Genomic DNA, 14,438 nt, shown 5'->3' on the forward strand with positions numbered 1-14,438 from the left:
CACTGCGAAGCAGGCACACAGAGTAGGGGGTAGGGGGCGGTGTACAGGGCAGGTGAACTTGTGTCCTGCAACCCTGATGCCTCAGGGAGAAAACAAGAACACAACAGGACACTACAAAGTCAGTAGGAAGGCCTGTAGGTTGGACTTGCATTGAAAAGTCCAAACCAGAATTCCCGTCACGGCTCAGCGGAAACAAATCTGACTAGCATCCATGACAACACAGGTTCGATCCCTGGCCTCGCTCAGTGGGTTAAGGATCCGGGCTACAGCTCCGATTGGACCCCTAGCCTAGGAACCTCCATATGCCATGAGAGCAACCCTAAAAAGCAAAAAAAAAAAAAAAAAAAGAAAGAAAGAAAGAAAGAAAGAAAGAGGCCAAACCAAGATCCATGGTTCTAGAAAATTCTGCCTAGTTCACTTCCATTGTGCATCTAATGGCCTTTGTGTTTCCCTGCTCTTTGCTCCACATTGCACACCCCCAAGCTCACAGAGGAGCCTGGCTCTGGGCTGCCTCTGGGACCCCCTGGCCACACGTGTGTCTTCTTTGCAGGCTCAGCAGCCATGGCCCATTACAAGGCCGAGCAGGACGACTGGCTGACCGTCTACCTGAAGTACTTACTCTTTGTCTTCAACTTCTTCTTCTGGGTAAGTGAACCCGGTGTGCACCCGCCTTTCCCAGCACTGTGTGAGTCAACCCATCTTTGTGTTTCATGAGTCATTGCTCTGGAGTTGCTTTTTTCCAAATCAAAGACCACCCATGGGCATACTCTGCCCACTTCAGGCAAATGTGTACATGTGCTCCTGAGGGGAAACAAAAGCCTCGGCCTGCAGGTTGGCGTGGAGTCTGTGGGGCACAGCATCTGAGCGGAGGCCGCATAAGCGTAGCAACGAGCTTTGTGTGCCAGCCTCAGTGCCCAGGGGCCAACTCCTCCCTGCCCGCTAACTTGCAGCCTCTGTGCCTGGTGAGAAATGTGACAGCCTGAAATCACGGCTTGTTTTTCCTCCAAAGCCCATTTGCCTCTCATGGCTCACATTCTCCAGGCCCAAGGCAGAGAAACGCAAGTCCTGGGGGTGGGGGTGGGGTGGGGGCAGTGCCACCTCTATGCTTTGGGCATGGTCCCTGTAGCCCTCCCCTCGGGAACCAGCCCAGGCCAGTTGGTCCAGGAGGAGAGGCGTCTGTCCACTTGAGGTGGTTGCCCGGGTAACTGGGAGCAGAAAACCATCAGGTGCACAAAATAGCCAGACTCTGGAATGTGGGTTTTGTATGAAGGTCTCACTGAATTTGAAGGGACCGATGAGGGCTCGGTCTGTGGTCAGGCTCGGCTGTTTACCAGTCACGTGACCACAGGCAGCTCACCCACGTTGGCCAAGTCCATGTCCGCAGCTGAAGGAAAGTTACTCTGCAATGACTGACCCGATTTTTTGCCTAATATACCATCCACGTTCCCACTCCCTTCTGCCTCTAAAAGTCTTTCATGTTGCATGGCTCTAGAAGCTCCTTTTCATCTGCAAGATGGGATATTGCCTGGTTCAAATCAAATTTTGCTCAAATCAACTGAAAATGTTTGATGTGCCTCAGTTATCTTTTAATAGTGTGTTTAGCAGATGCTCTGAAATGGTGTTATGTGACGTGCTTAATACCGTGTCTGCACACAGAAGGCACTCAATAAATGCAGCATCTTGGATGTCTTAGAGGTAGAAAGCCTAAAGAGGCTGCCAGATCATGCTGCTGTTAAGGCAGAGCTGTGCTTCCTGCTTGCCACAGCCTGGGATGTGCTCTCAGATGCACCTCAGAAAGGCAGAGGCAACATGGGCCAAGTCTGCATTTGGGGGCCTTTCAATCAGATGAATGAAATCGCTTGATACTGACTGGGAAGGATCGTGCTGCAGTAGTTTCGGATTGGTGGACCCAGCAAGGCAAGAGTCTTGGAGAGTAGACATTTGATGCTATCTATTCAAAAGTGGAACTGTTGGCCGTCTATTGAAATGCTCTTTGCAGAGTTCCTGAAATGAACAATAAACTTACTTTATTTGCAACTTTTATCTGCCTGGGCAAGCGCTTCCTGGAATAGTGAAGTCGTGTGGTTGAAGACCGTGGAATCAGAAATCCAAGCTGATGTGCTCAGGATGCTGTGTGGGCGTCGATGGTTTCAGTTCTCAGAGATAAATCCAGTGGGGTGTTTAGGATTCCTGCTGGGTGAGGCTTTTTTTTTTTTTTTTTAAGTATGTTTCTCTTGATCACAAAAGTCTTAGGTATCCACTGCAGATAATCTCTGAAATACTGAAAAATATAAAGAAGGAAATAAAAATTGTCCACATTCACTGCATTGGGTTCCTGGGGTGCCTAATAAAAGAGCAGAAGTCATAAAGGCTTAAAACACCAGAAATGTATTGGCTCACAGCTCTGGAGGCCTGAAGTTCAAAACCAAGTGTCAGCAGGGCCGAGCTCCCTCTGAGGTTCCCCATAGGACCTTCCTTGCCTCTTGTGAGTGCCTGGTGGTGGCGAGCCTGGGCAGCCCTTGGCCAGCAGCCCTATCTCTGTCATCACGTGCTATTCTTTCTGTGTGTCTCTGCCTTTACATGGCCTTTTCTTCTCCTAAGGACCCACTCAGGCTGCGTTCGTCCCACCCTCATGACCTGCAAAGATCCTCTTTCCAAATAAGGGCACGTTTCCAGATAAGGGCTTAGGACCTTAACACATCTTAGTGGGGACACATTCAATCCACACTACTGTCCACCCCAGGAATGACCCCTGTGGACATTCCCTCTAGACTTTGCCCCGATCAGGACAACAGACAGTGGTGACCTGCACTGTGGGGGCATCCAGGTGCTCGGAGAGAGTCCCAGGATGTGGGAGGCAAACTGACAAGATTAGGTCATTAATCAGATGGGGTCGGGAGGGAAGAGGTGTCCCGAACCTGTGAGTCCTGGGAGGTCAGAGGAGCCTTTCACTGCACTGGGAGCCCAGGAAGGCCAGCAGTGTGGGGTCAGACGGCAGCCTGGTGAGTTCGAGTTACCCAGAGACACCAGAGATGTCAGGCAAGAGTGAGACGTGGGGCGACCCAGCCATCAGTGGTGTGTCCAGGGACAGCAGCATCCCCAATTGCCCTGAGCTGGGGAGCTCTGGAGATGTGAGACTTTGGGGCAAAAACCAGGACTGAGTGGTCACCAGGGGATGGAGGGAGGAGCCAGAGCCAAGGGAGGGAACCAGGAGGACAGTGTCCCAGAAACCAGAGGTCGAGGGGTTGAGCGTGTTAAAGGGACAGGATGCCTGGAAAGTGGCCCTGCAGAGGTCAGCAGGGCAGAGGTGGCAGTGCTCTCAGGAGAGTACTGGGGCCCAGGTGAGGGAGTGGGCAGTCAGTGTAGACCACACTGCTGGGCATCAGAAGAGGAGGGCAGAAGTCATGAGGTGCTCAGCTAAGACCTCTCTGAAAGGGCCCTAACTGGGCATGTGGGCCTGTGCCAGGGTCCAGAGTCACCAGTGGGGGCAGACTGGGTGACCACCTGCCAGTTCCTTCCATCAGAGCTGACCTGAGGTCTGTCTGGTCGTGTGTGTGCTTGCAGGCTGTTCTGGGAGCAGTGAGGACGGGGGTGCAGTGCAGGCGGGTGGACAGCAAGCATGTGAGCAGACTAGCTCCCCCGGCAGATCCCCCTGCTTAGAGTTCAAAATACTCCTGCCTGGGGGCCTGGCTGGACCTGCCCTGCTTCCAGGGACCCCCCTCAGCCACGCCTCCTCCCCACGTGGGGGATGATCAGTTTCACAGGTCCAAGCCTCTGGGTGCCGGTATCCATCCCCTGGGCGCCCCCCACCCCCGTAATCCCCTCAGTAAACGTGGGGCAGACCCCCGCCCACCTCTTCCCGCCAGAGCACAGTCTCACACGGTTGGCATCTCACAAAGCCTTTGGGAATTTACGAGAATTCCCCAGGGAGGGGGCCTTGTCCCCAAGGATCCCTCCTACAAGCCAAATCCATCTGCTGGTCCTCCCACCTAAGCCCCGCTTCTAAAACACGCGACAGAGCAAAGGGGTCCCCGCCTCTTCCACCCTCCCAGCAGAATCTGTGCAGAGCGACAGCAAGGGTCCCAGACAGCCCCCATCTGCTGTCCGCTGAAGCCCCGCCCACTGCCTGCTCTGCGCAGACGCAGAAGGAGACCTGGATGACCTGACGGACCGATTGGGGTGAAAGCTCAGACTTCCTTTCTCTCCAGAACAGTGGTCCTTCCCTGAACGTCGCCTTGCTACCCTGGCAAAAACCCGCCTGCAGAGGATAGGGAAGCCCAGGCCTCCCTGCAGGTTACGATGCCCGGCACTTGCAAGGCCTGGATGCAGGCCTTCGGTGGATTGTCCCTTGCAATCCTCCGATCAACCCTGCTGGCCATACCCATGTTGTCTTCATGTTACAGATGGGGCGTAGGTTCCCCCAGTGCAGAATCCTGCCCGAGGTCTTACGGTAAGAAGGAAGGCTGGCCCTGACATCTGGGCCTTCTGGTTAATCATAACTGAGAGTCTACCCTGAGGCGTTTATGAAACATGCTAAGTGCCCAGCCCTGTCCTAGACGCCTCGAGTGTGTCTGGGGCGGAGGCTCCCAGCATCCATGGAACTTGCTATTGTAGGCCTCCCCTGGGCTGTGTAGTACCTTGTCTGTGTAGTCCTCCCAGAGCCCCGAGGCTGTGAACAGCTCTGTTAGAGCCCATGTTATGAGGTGAAAGCAATTTGCTCAAAGTCCCAGAGCTGGAGCCTGGGACTCTGACCCCTAAACTGAGTGCTTGGCCATGAATTGTGATGTTACCCATTGCCTCCAAGCTCTGAGTTCTGCACATTCCCAGGGTCTTTGGGGGTAAGCGTGCATTAGTGAGGCAGCAGAGCTTCCTGGGAAGAGTCAGGCTCAAGTTCAGGTTCAAATTCAGCCCCTCCCCTTGTCTTGTCTATTTGCCAGGGAACATTAGAGGCCCCAGTGGGATTCATCTGTTACAGCTCTAACCCCCACTGTGGCTGGATGTGGAGAGAAGGCTTTTGGGAGGTAATTAAAGTTAAATGAGGTCATAAGGGTGGGGTCCAAATCCATTAGGATTGGTGGCCTCACAAGTAGAGGACGAGGGATCTGCCTATAACCCTGGGCAGAGGAAAGGCCCCATGAGGACACAGCGAGAGGACAGGCCTCTGTGAGCAAAGAAGGTTCCCACCAAAACTGCATCCACCAGCGCCTTTTTTGGGGGACTTTCAGCCTCCAGAACAGTGAGAACTAGAAATAAGTTTCTGTTGTTGACGCCACCCAGCTATGGTGTTTTATCATGGCAATCTGAGCAGACTAAAACATTAGGCAAATCACTTGATCTTTCTGGGTCTCAGTCTTGTCCTGTGTTCAATGGGAAAGCCTTTCATAATTAAGACTAATATTTAGAAAAGCGTTTCGCACAGTTTCTGGCACACACTTGGTGCTTGGCTGTTAGGCGTAGCTCTTACGGTTAGGCTGAAGGGCATGGCTCATGTCCAGCAGCTTTCTGTGTCTGGAGCTCTGGCTTTAAGACTTTGGGGATCATGACCCATGTAAGAAATACATAGAAGCATAAGAAATGCTTCATGAGGAGTTCCCATTGTGGCGCACGGGAAATGAATCCGACTATGGTTGCGGGTTCAATCCCTGGCCCCACTCAATGGGTTAAGGATTTGGCGATACCGTGAGCGGTGGTGTAGGTTGCAGAGGTGGCTCGGATCTAGCGTTGCTGTGGCTGTGTGGTAGGCCGGTGGCTACAGCTCCAATTGGACCCCTAGCCTGGGAACCTCCCTATGCTGCAGGTGCAGCCCTAAAAAACAAACAAACGAAAAGAAATGCTTCATGAAGCATCATTCATGAAGCTAAGCCTACCTTTACTGTGTGTGATTCACTCTGAGGTTTTCTCTTCTATTTTCTGGCATTTTTGCTTTGTTTTTAGTGGAGGTCACAACACACCAAGTTTATCTCATATCCTAAGTGTTTGAAAACCCCAAGCAGTGGGATGGTGGGTGCAGCCCCCTCCTCCCGGAGGTGAGCAGGATTGAGGGGCTGTGATGATGCTCCAGGCCCCAGGGTTTGATGAGAACGTTAAACCAAGGTTTCCCAGGCTGCCCTTGTAGTGCAGTTTGAGGATTATACATCATTTTATGCTCCAAAATGATTCTACAACCACTCTGTAATTATCGTCTTTCTACTTTGTATGTGATAAATCTACAGCTAAGATGATTGGCAGAGTTTTAGGTCAATTCTGGGTTTTCTTTTCTTTTCTTTTAATTCTTCCTGCGGCATGTGGAAGTTCCCCAGCCAGGGACTGAATCTGAATCTCAACACCAAATCCTTTAACCCAATGTGCTGGGCCCGGGATCAAACCTGCACCTCCACAGCGACCCAGGCCTCTGAAGGCAGATTTTTAACCCACTGCACTGCAGTGGGAACTCTTAATTCTGGGGTTTCTGACTCTGAGTCTGGTGCTCTTCCCACCTTCCTAGACCAGTGACTCCTAATCACGGCCTTAGACCCACCACTCTGTCTCCGTGGAATCCAAACTGTCCCCAGAAGTCAGGGTTGAACTAGTTACTTTTTGATGGTGTGGGCAATTCAGACACGCAGAGCATAAAGAATATAAACAAAACTTAAGTAGCATCACGATATACACTCATAGCCTGTATCTAAGCTCTGCCTCACCTCTGGACCCCTACCGCCCTCTCAGCCCCTGCCCGCCCCCCACCCTTCTCCATCACCTACCCCCACTGTGCAGTTCCCATCATGACCATCTCAGAAGCAGGGGCAGTGACCCTTGGATGTAGCTGTGGGTCAGGAACCGAAAGTGCCAATGCTTTCGTGACCTGAAAAAGAAAATGCGACCCCAGCTTCCGACATGGCTGCCTGGGGGAAGCTTTACTTGCCTCTCCCATTTCCTACACAGTTCCCATCAGCCTGCAATGTTGTTCTCTAATTTATTATTTTAATTAGCAACGTGGCTGTGTTAATAATCACAACTTTTCCGGCCTCCTCCCAGGAGCTGTGCAGGCTCCCTAGCTGCGAGCAGCTTCTTCTGCTCCAGAAGCTCAACCCTGCACTGGGGTTGGTGGTGGGTGGGGCGCGGGGGGGTGGGGTGCTGGCTGCTTCACTGGCACCTCCCTTGGACGCCTGCGGGGTGTGGCCTCCAGGGAATTCCTGAGATCCCTTTGGAGACAAAGGCCAAGCCTGGAGGCCATGATGGCCACGGGCTGGCCAGCCAGGGATCGAGGCGGCCTGAAGGTGCCTGCAGCATCCCTCTAGGGTCCACAGGAGGGAGGAGCCTCTGCTTGTCTCCCTGCTGAGGGTAGAAGCCTTCGCTCTGGGCACCAGCATCCCGCAGAACATGGCCTCTGCCTGCCTCCCAGGGCAGCTCAACCGAGAACGAATGGCCATGGGCCCCTTCCTAAGGTGCTGAAGTGCGGGGACCCCCCAGCCTCTTTGTGCTGCAGCATCTGCTGGGGGACATCCCTTCCCTGTGGCCTGCCAAGGGCCACAGCAGGGTCTCAGCCCCTGCCCCCCACCCCCAGAGGCTGCCTAATGACAGAAGAAGAGTCTGTTCCCCTCCGGCACTCAGACTCCTTCTAAATATAACTTGCCAGCAGAGTTCCCATCGTGGTGCAGCAGAAACAAATCTGAATAGCATCCATGAGGACGCAGGTTCAATCCCTGGCTTCGCATAGTAGGTTAAGGATCTGGTGTTGCTGTGAGCTGTGGTGTAGGTCGCAAACATGGCTTGGATCCTGAGTTGCTCTGGCTATGGTGCAGGCCGGCGGCTACAGCTCCAATTCAACCCCTAGCCTGGGAACCTCCATATGCCTCGGGTTCAGCCCTAAAAAAAAGAAAAAAAAGAAAAAAAAGAAAGAAACTTGTCGGCAAACAGGGCAGAGGATTTTACTTACACTGTACTTATGGAGCTTCACGCTGAGAGCCACTTGCAGCCCAGAGCAGGAGCCATTGGGGAGGGGGACAGAGGTGGGAGAAGCCGGACAGAGGGAGCAGCGTGAGGTCCGTGGAAGGCCTCTTGGGTGAGGGTCCCCAGGCCGGAGCAGCTCTGCGACTTGTCCAGACTCACCTGGAACCAAGGAGCTGGGCCTGGGACCGTGGCAGTCCCCCCCCCACCACCACTCCTGCGTGGCCATACTCGTTGGGCACCTGCAGTGTTTTTGAGAAATGCAGCTACTTAGTTCATAGCAGTGGAAGGCTGGGGGTGGAGGAAGGGACGTAGCAGAGGACAAAGCCGAAAATCAGGCTAAGGAAGGGCCTGAGGCCGCGCCCAAGCCTAGGCTGGGTGTCCCGGGTGCTGGCAGCTGGTGGTGACATCATGTGGGTCAGCACTGAAGGCGCACATGCCGGGCTCTGGGTCGAGCAAAGGGCAGGGGGTTATACAGGGTGGGGTGGGGGGACCAAAAACTCGGGCACCGCATCAGGCAGCGAGATGGCCGGATGTGAGGTCAAAGGACGCCTGGCCCACCCTGTCCCCGCAGGAGAGTGAGGAGTGCAGAGCGACCCAAGGGTCCTGGTCCAGACAGTGCTGATGCCATTGATGGGTCTGGTGGGGGGGGGGGGGCATGAAAACGCCACTCTGCCTGCTTTTCTTCAGGTCCGCAGCCTGAGGTCTCTCAGGACCCAGCGTGTGCGGCCGCTCAGGCTCATCCTTCTCCCCGTGATGACAAGCAATTTGGGGGCCAGCTTTCTTTGCTGTAAATAGGCTGTTCCTAAAATTACACGGCCTGGGCGCCATCCCCGCCCCTCCTGGCCTGCCTGTGTCCTCGATGGTAAGAAGCAGCTTCACCCTCTGCAGGGTTTTCTGGCTGATCAGCTGCAGGCTACAGTTTTGAAAAATGTACTTAATATTCCACAGAAAACCAACCCCGTTTTTGTAAAGAGCCAAATAGTGTTGAATCAACTCTATGCGAATTGCCATTGGCCGGGCTCAGCGGGGTCATTTGGCTCCGGCCCCGTCAGCCCTTCCCTCAGCCTCTTCCACTCCTCTTTCTGCTGACCCGGCATCTGCAAATGGCTTGATGAAGGCCGTGAGCTGCTGGACCAGCAGCATCTTGCTGGAGGTGCATTGGTGCTTGGTTGGCCCCTGGTAGTACAGGGACATGTGGCCCATGTGAGGCCCCTAAGGACCTCCTCATCCAGCCACTTTATGGATGAAGGAACTGAAGCTCCAGAGGCAAAGTATCTGCACAATCTCATGCTTAGTCAGGGGCACAGCCAGGACTGAGACCCAGGCCTGCCGACCCCTCCCTCCCAAGGTCCCTCTGGTGACCCAATTTCATGTCAGGCAGCTTTGCCTTCTCCCGCCCAGAGGAAGGATTGTTTTCTGAAGAACCAGCCGGGTTCCAAGCAGGCTACCCCCTGAACAACCTGAAATCCTCTTCCTCCTGATGGCAAATCCCACTCGGTGTCCCCAGCAGCCACTGCGTGACACTCAGGAAAGCATCGGGGACCCCAGTGACTCTGACTCACCTTCTGATTCCTCTGGACATCAGAACTGGTGTGGACTCACTGTGTTTAATTTTTCATCAGATTCTTAATGGGTTCCATGTCCCCCAGCAGATTAAGTGTCCCCAGTGCTGTCCAAACCTGCCCATGGTGGTGGTTCCAGACCCGATGCTAAACCTGGAGTTGACAAGCCTGATGGATGATGGACAATGTACAGATTTCTATAAAGACACTACAGCCATTAAAGTCAGATCTACTCAGGGTAGTCATATTGTTTCATCAGAATCTCCAAATCTCTTCTTGGTGCCTTTGATTAATAAAAAATGAGCAATGAATCATTACAACTGTATCGGGGAGACATGAGATCCATGGGAAACAGTAATCAAAGGGGCCCTTGGTGGTTATAGTTTGGGAGCCTCTGGTCTAATGCATCTGCCTTATTTGAGAGATGAAGAAACCTAGGCCCAGAGAGGTTAAGGGACCATCTTTAGGTCACACAGCTAGTTATACAGAGTTGAGACCACCCTCACCCAAGGCTCATAGCATGCTGTAGGGGCAGAAAGAATATGTGCCAGCTGTTTTGCAGAAACTCTCACTTGACACAATCCTGTTGACCCAGACCCAGGAATTTCCTCACTGGTTCATATGGCCAGAGATAGGCCAGGCTCTGAGAGAACTGGAAAGCCTATTGTGGTCTGGGATGTCATCAAATCTAAGATACCATCACTTGTGAGATACGCTGGTGTCCTCTGTACCACTAGGCAAGAGGCTGCTGTGAGATGCCATTAACCATGAGATAGATGCCATTAACAGCAAGATGCAGGAGTTCCCATCGTGGCTCCATGGAAATGAATCTGACTAGTATCTATGAGGACGAAGGTTCAATCCCTGGCCTCTCCCAGTGGGTTAAGGATCTGGCATTGCCGTGAGCTGTGGTGTAGGTCGCAGCCTTGGCTCGGACCTGGCGTTGCTGTGGCTGTGGCGTAGGCCGGTGGCTATAGCTCCAACTGGACCCCTAGCCTGGGAACCTCCATATGCCGTGGGTGTGGTCCTAAAAAGGCAAAAATGAAAAAACAGTGAGATGCATCTCAGTCTTAGAGATGTTGAAATGTGAGAAAAAAATGGAATGGAGGAAGGTGGGTCCCCTTCGGAGCTGAGCGATGCCTTCCACCTGGTTCTCTTTCCCTCTGGAGGGGCGGAGGGCAATAAGACGGCCCTTAGAAGAAAACAGGTGCATCTGAAACGTGGAAGGGAGAGTTCCCGTCGTGGCTCAGTGGTTAACGAATCCGACTAGGAACTGTGAGGTTGCAGGTTCAATCCCTGGCCTCGCTCAGTGGGGTAATGATCCCACATTGCCATGAGCTGTGGTGTAGGTTGCAGACGAGGCTCGGAACTGGTGTGGCTATGGCTGTGGCGTAGGCCGGTGGCTACAGCTCCGATTAGACCCCTAGCCTGGGAACCTCCATGTGCCGCGGGTGCAGCCCTAGAAAAGCCAAAAAAATAAATTAAATAAATAAAAATAAAAAGTGGAAGGGAGCAGTGGAGCAAGCCCAGCCCGGGTGTGAGATTCCAGGACAGGGCCCGCACTGGCCTTCAGTAGTCCTGGCCTTGAATCTTGATCCTGAAACTCCTGGCTGGTCCTGAGCTCACTCTTCTCTCTCCCCTCAATTTCTTCACGTGCCTGAAAGAGGGACAATGTATGCGCCCACCTGCCCTGAGCCTCCTGAGATTGCTCGGCTCAGAGGAGAACAGCCAAGGTGAGCGGTGTAGGCGCTTGGTGCAGAGTCGTTGCTGAGGAGCCTCCGTCTGCCCAGCTGACGTCTGTGAAAGGGCAGGTGGGTTAGGCAGAGTCAGTGGGGCCACGGGAACTCCTTGCAGGGGCCGTTTGATGGATCAAGGCCCTGGGGTTCTCTGGCTTAAGCCATAATCAGGACCCCCTTGGGGTGCAGCGCCCCCCACCGGAGAAGCACTCATCCTCAAATGAGGCAGGGACGCTGGGCCCAGAGGGATGTCTGCTTTCCCAGGAGCTGGTGGCAAAGCCAGTCACAGGTCCCAGGGTCCTGCAACCCACACCCCAGGCGGAGGCCCCGACACTCCCCATCTGGCAACTTGAGGACACACACACACACACACACACACACACACAAAACACACACTGCACAGTATAACAGCCACAGCAAGGGTCATCCAGCCTCATTGCAGAAGAGGCAGTTATATTTCCCAGGGTCCCTTCCTGGGAGGTGTCCTGGGACCTGCCCCCTGCTCAGGGCTGGAAGGGATGAGACAGTCAGCAAAGAAGAAACCCTCTTCCAATCAGTGTCCCACTGTTCCAGAGTGACTCCAGTCTGTGATGTGTGTGTGTCCCTTCCGTCTCGGGGGCAGCAGAGCTGAGCCACAGGCCCGGGCTCGGAGCTGGTGCTGACCCGGCCCTTTGCCGCCCCTCAGAGGCGGCCCCGGCAGCCCCCCTCCCTCTGTGGGCCTCATCCTCCGTCTGCACAGCGGAGGTGAGAAGCCCCATTGTGCTTCCCCCGCAGGCACAGAGAAGCACAAGCCGGGGAGGACGGCGAGAGGGGGTCCCGCCACAGTGGTCTCCCTGCCTCAGGCTGGGACCCATGGGAGTCGTGGTGGGAAGCATAGGACTGGGAGTCAGGCCTGGATTCACACTCTGTCCCTGCTTCTCCCCTTGACCAGGAATAAGCCTGTTTCCCCATCTACACAGCAGGCACCCAGACCCCTCCCACGGATTCCTGCAAGCGAGATGATGGGTAAACAGGGCCTGGTACGTAGTGAGCGCTCAGATCCCGTGTCCTGCAGGTGGGGGGCGCTGCGGTCATGGCCGTGGGCGTCTGGACCCTGGTGGAGAAGAGCGGCTACCTCAGCGTCCTGGCCTCCAGTACCTTCGCCACGTCCGCCTACATCCTCATCTTCGCGGGCGCCCTCGTCATGGTGACTGGCTTCCTGGGCTTTGGCGCCATCATCCGTGAGGACAGGAGCTGCCTCTCCACGGTGAGTACCCTGCCCGGCCTGTGGGCAGAGGGTGGGCCACCTGCCCTGAGCCTCTTAGAGCCTGTCCCCAACCAGGTTTGCCTGCCGAGTGCCCCACCGAGTGACAGTGGCCCTGGCCTCTGAGGCCTCAGGGAGACTGGAGCGTGGCCTGCTGTTTGTCTCCAGGTGCTTTCGACCTAAGCCAGGAGGACACCTCAGGGGTGGTTGCAGCTCTGCTTCTCCCTGCCCCCCACCCCACCCCTCCTCCTCTTTCTCTGTCCAGATTTTATCATGATGATTTTCAAAAATATGCAAAAATGAAAAGAATGTCAAAATGAAGCCCCATGTCACCACCCAGACACACTACTAGCATCTCAGAGCCAGTCCGGTCCACCAGCACCCCTCCCCTGCTCTCTACCCCCGCACCCCAACAGCCTGGGCGTCATGTCATCTGTAAATACTTCACCAGGAACCTCAAAAACATAAGGATCCTTTTTAAGAAAAGGTAATGGCAATACCCTCATCTCATTGAAGAACAATTAACAGTCATGCTTTGGTATCGTGACATAACCAGGCAATGTCAAATTTCCCCAGTTGACCCATCAGCTGTTCTTTTTTTTCTTTTTTTTTTTTTCGGTTTATTTGAATCAGAATCTAAATTAGGTCTATGTATAAAAAGTCGATTGAGGAGTTTCCATCATGGCTCAGTGGTTAGCGAATCCGACTAGGAACCATGAGGTTGCGGGTTCGATCCCTAGCCTCACTCAGTGGGTTAAGGATCCGGCGTTGCCGTGAGCTGTGATGTAGGTTGCAGACATGGTTCAGATCCCACGTTGCTGTGGCTCTGGTGTAGGCCGGCGGCTACAGCTCTGATTCAACCCCTAGCCTGGGAACCTCCATGTGCCACGGGATCGGCCCTAGAAAAGACAAAAAGACAAAAAAAAAAAAAAAAAAGTCTATTGATTTGTCTCCGAGTCACTTTTAGTCTCCAAACTCCCCATCAGTCTGTTTTTTCCTTGCAATTTATTCGTCGGAGGAATCGGGCCCTTTGTCCTTTCCTGTCTCCCAATCTGGCTTTGTGAGGCTGCCTGCCCGGTGACGTTCTGCTGGTTGGATCTAGCAGCTTGATCAGACTCAGATGAGATTGTTTGGGCAGGTGTTTCTTGGGTGAGGTGGGTGTTCCACAGGGCCCTGGACGGGCGACCCCTGGGAAGCTGGGAAGACCCCCTCCCCCAGCCACAGGCACCGAGTGTCAGGAAAGGATGTCAGGGCTGCGCTTGCAGAGGCTGAAGCCAGCGTCCTGCTCGGGACTCCCAGACCCTCTCTCCTCCCGTGCACTGTCGCCAGGGCAGGCTCCCTGGGACCTGGCTGGCATCTCCCCCTTAATTTCCTCTTCAGAGAAAAACCCAGTGTGAGCGGCGAAGGCTGCAAAATATCCGGACTTAGAAAGAAGGCCCAGGGCCGGATTCAACCTGAGTCTCAATGAGAAATCAGGTTGAACTTGGAAGGAGTCAGGAGGCGGGGAGAAGCCTGGAGGGGCTGTGGCCTCCCTGCCCTGCTCCCGTGCCCACCCCTGACTTGGCAGCTTCAGGTCCGCAGGTCCAAGCAGGGGGAGGAGGCAGCCAGGGGCCGAGCCCTGCAACCCTCTCCCCAGCCGTGACCTAGTTTTTAGCTCTGGATCCACTGCGCCTTGCACAGCCTCAGCAGGTTGGCTCCCCTGCCTAGAAAAAGTCCTTACTTCTGCCCCAAGGACATGCAGGGTGATGTGGGGGCCACGCGGATGGTGGTGCTGGCGAGGGAAGGCCCACAGGGACCAGCTGCCAGAGGGTGGCTCTGATGTGAGCTGTCCTACTGGCTGTGGGTCAGGGGTGCCCTGAGTCAGTCTATCCCCAGCAGCCGACCCCACGCGTGCGTCCTGGCGACCCCCTGATTGGCCCAGTGTGTGCTAGATGAGGTGTGCTATGGTGGCGGGGACAGGGGAGGCGC

At 54.5% G+C, this 14,438-nt stretch overlaps 1 protein-coding gene across 5 annotated transcripts in view; it reads left to right on the forward strand.

Annotated features, from left to right (window-relative positions):
• TSPAN11 (tetraspanin 11) overlaps positions 1–14,438 on the forward strand; it is a 58,557-nt gene that overhangs the window by 20,151 nt on the left and 23,968 nt on the right. For all 5 annotated transcript variants that reach the window (XR_014803941.1, XM_084956934.1, XM_084956933.1 and 2 more), the window contains 2 exons: positions 551–645; positions 12,282–12,473. Coding sequence is in view for 4 of the 5 variants with exons in the window: in XM_084956934.1 (XP_084813060.1) it covers positions 562–645; positions 12,282–12,473 (276 nt within the window). In the remaining variant the exon portion in view is untranslated. The remainder of the gene's footprint in view (positions 1–550; positions 646–12,281; positions 12,474–14,438) is intronic.

This window comes from Sus scrofa, chromosome 5 (assembly GCF_054392235.1).
Source record: "Sus scrofa isolate SSC_HxYL_T2T_F1_AM1 chromosome 5, Sscrofa_HxYL_maternal_Yorkshire_Landrace_v2.0, whole genome shotgun sequence".
In the NCBI taxonomy this organism is placed as follows: domain Eukaryota; kingdom Metazoa; phylum Chordata; class Mammalia; order Artiodactyla; family Suidae; genus Sus; species Sus scrofa.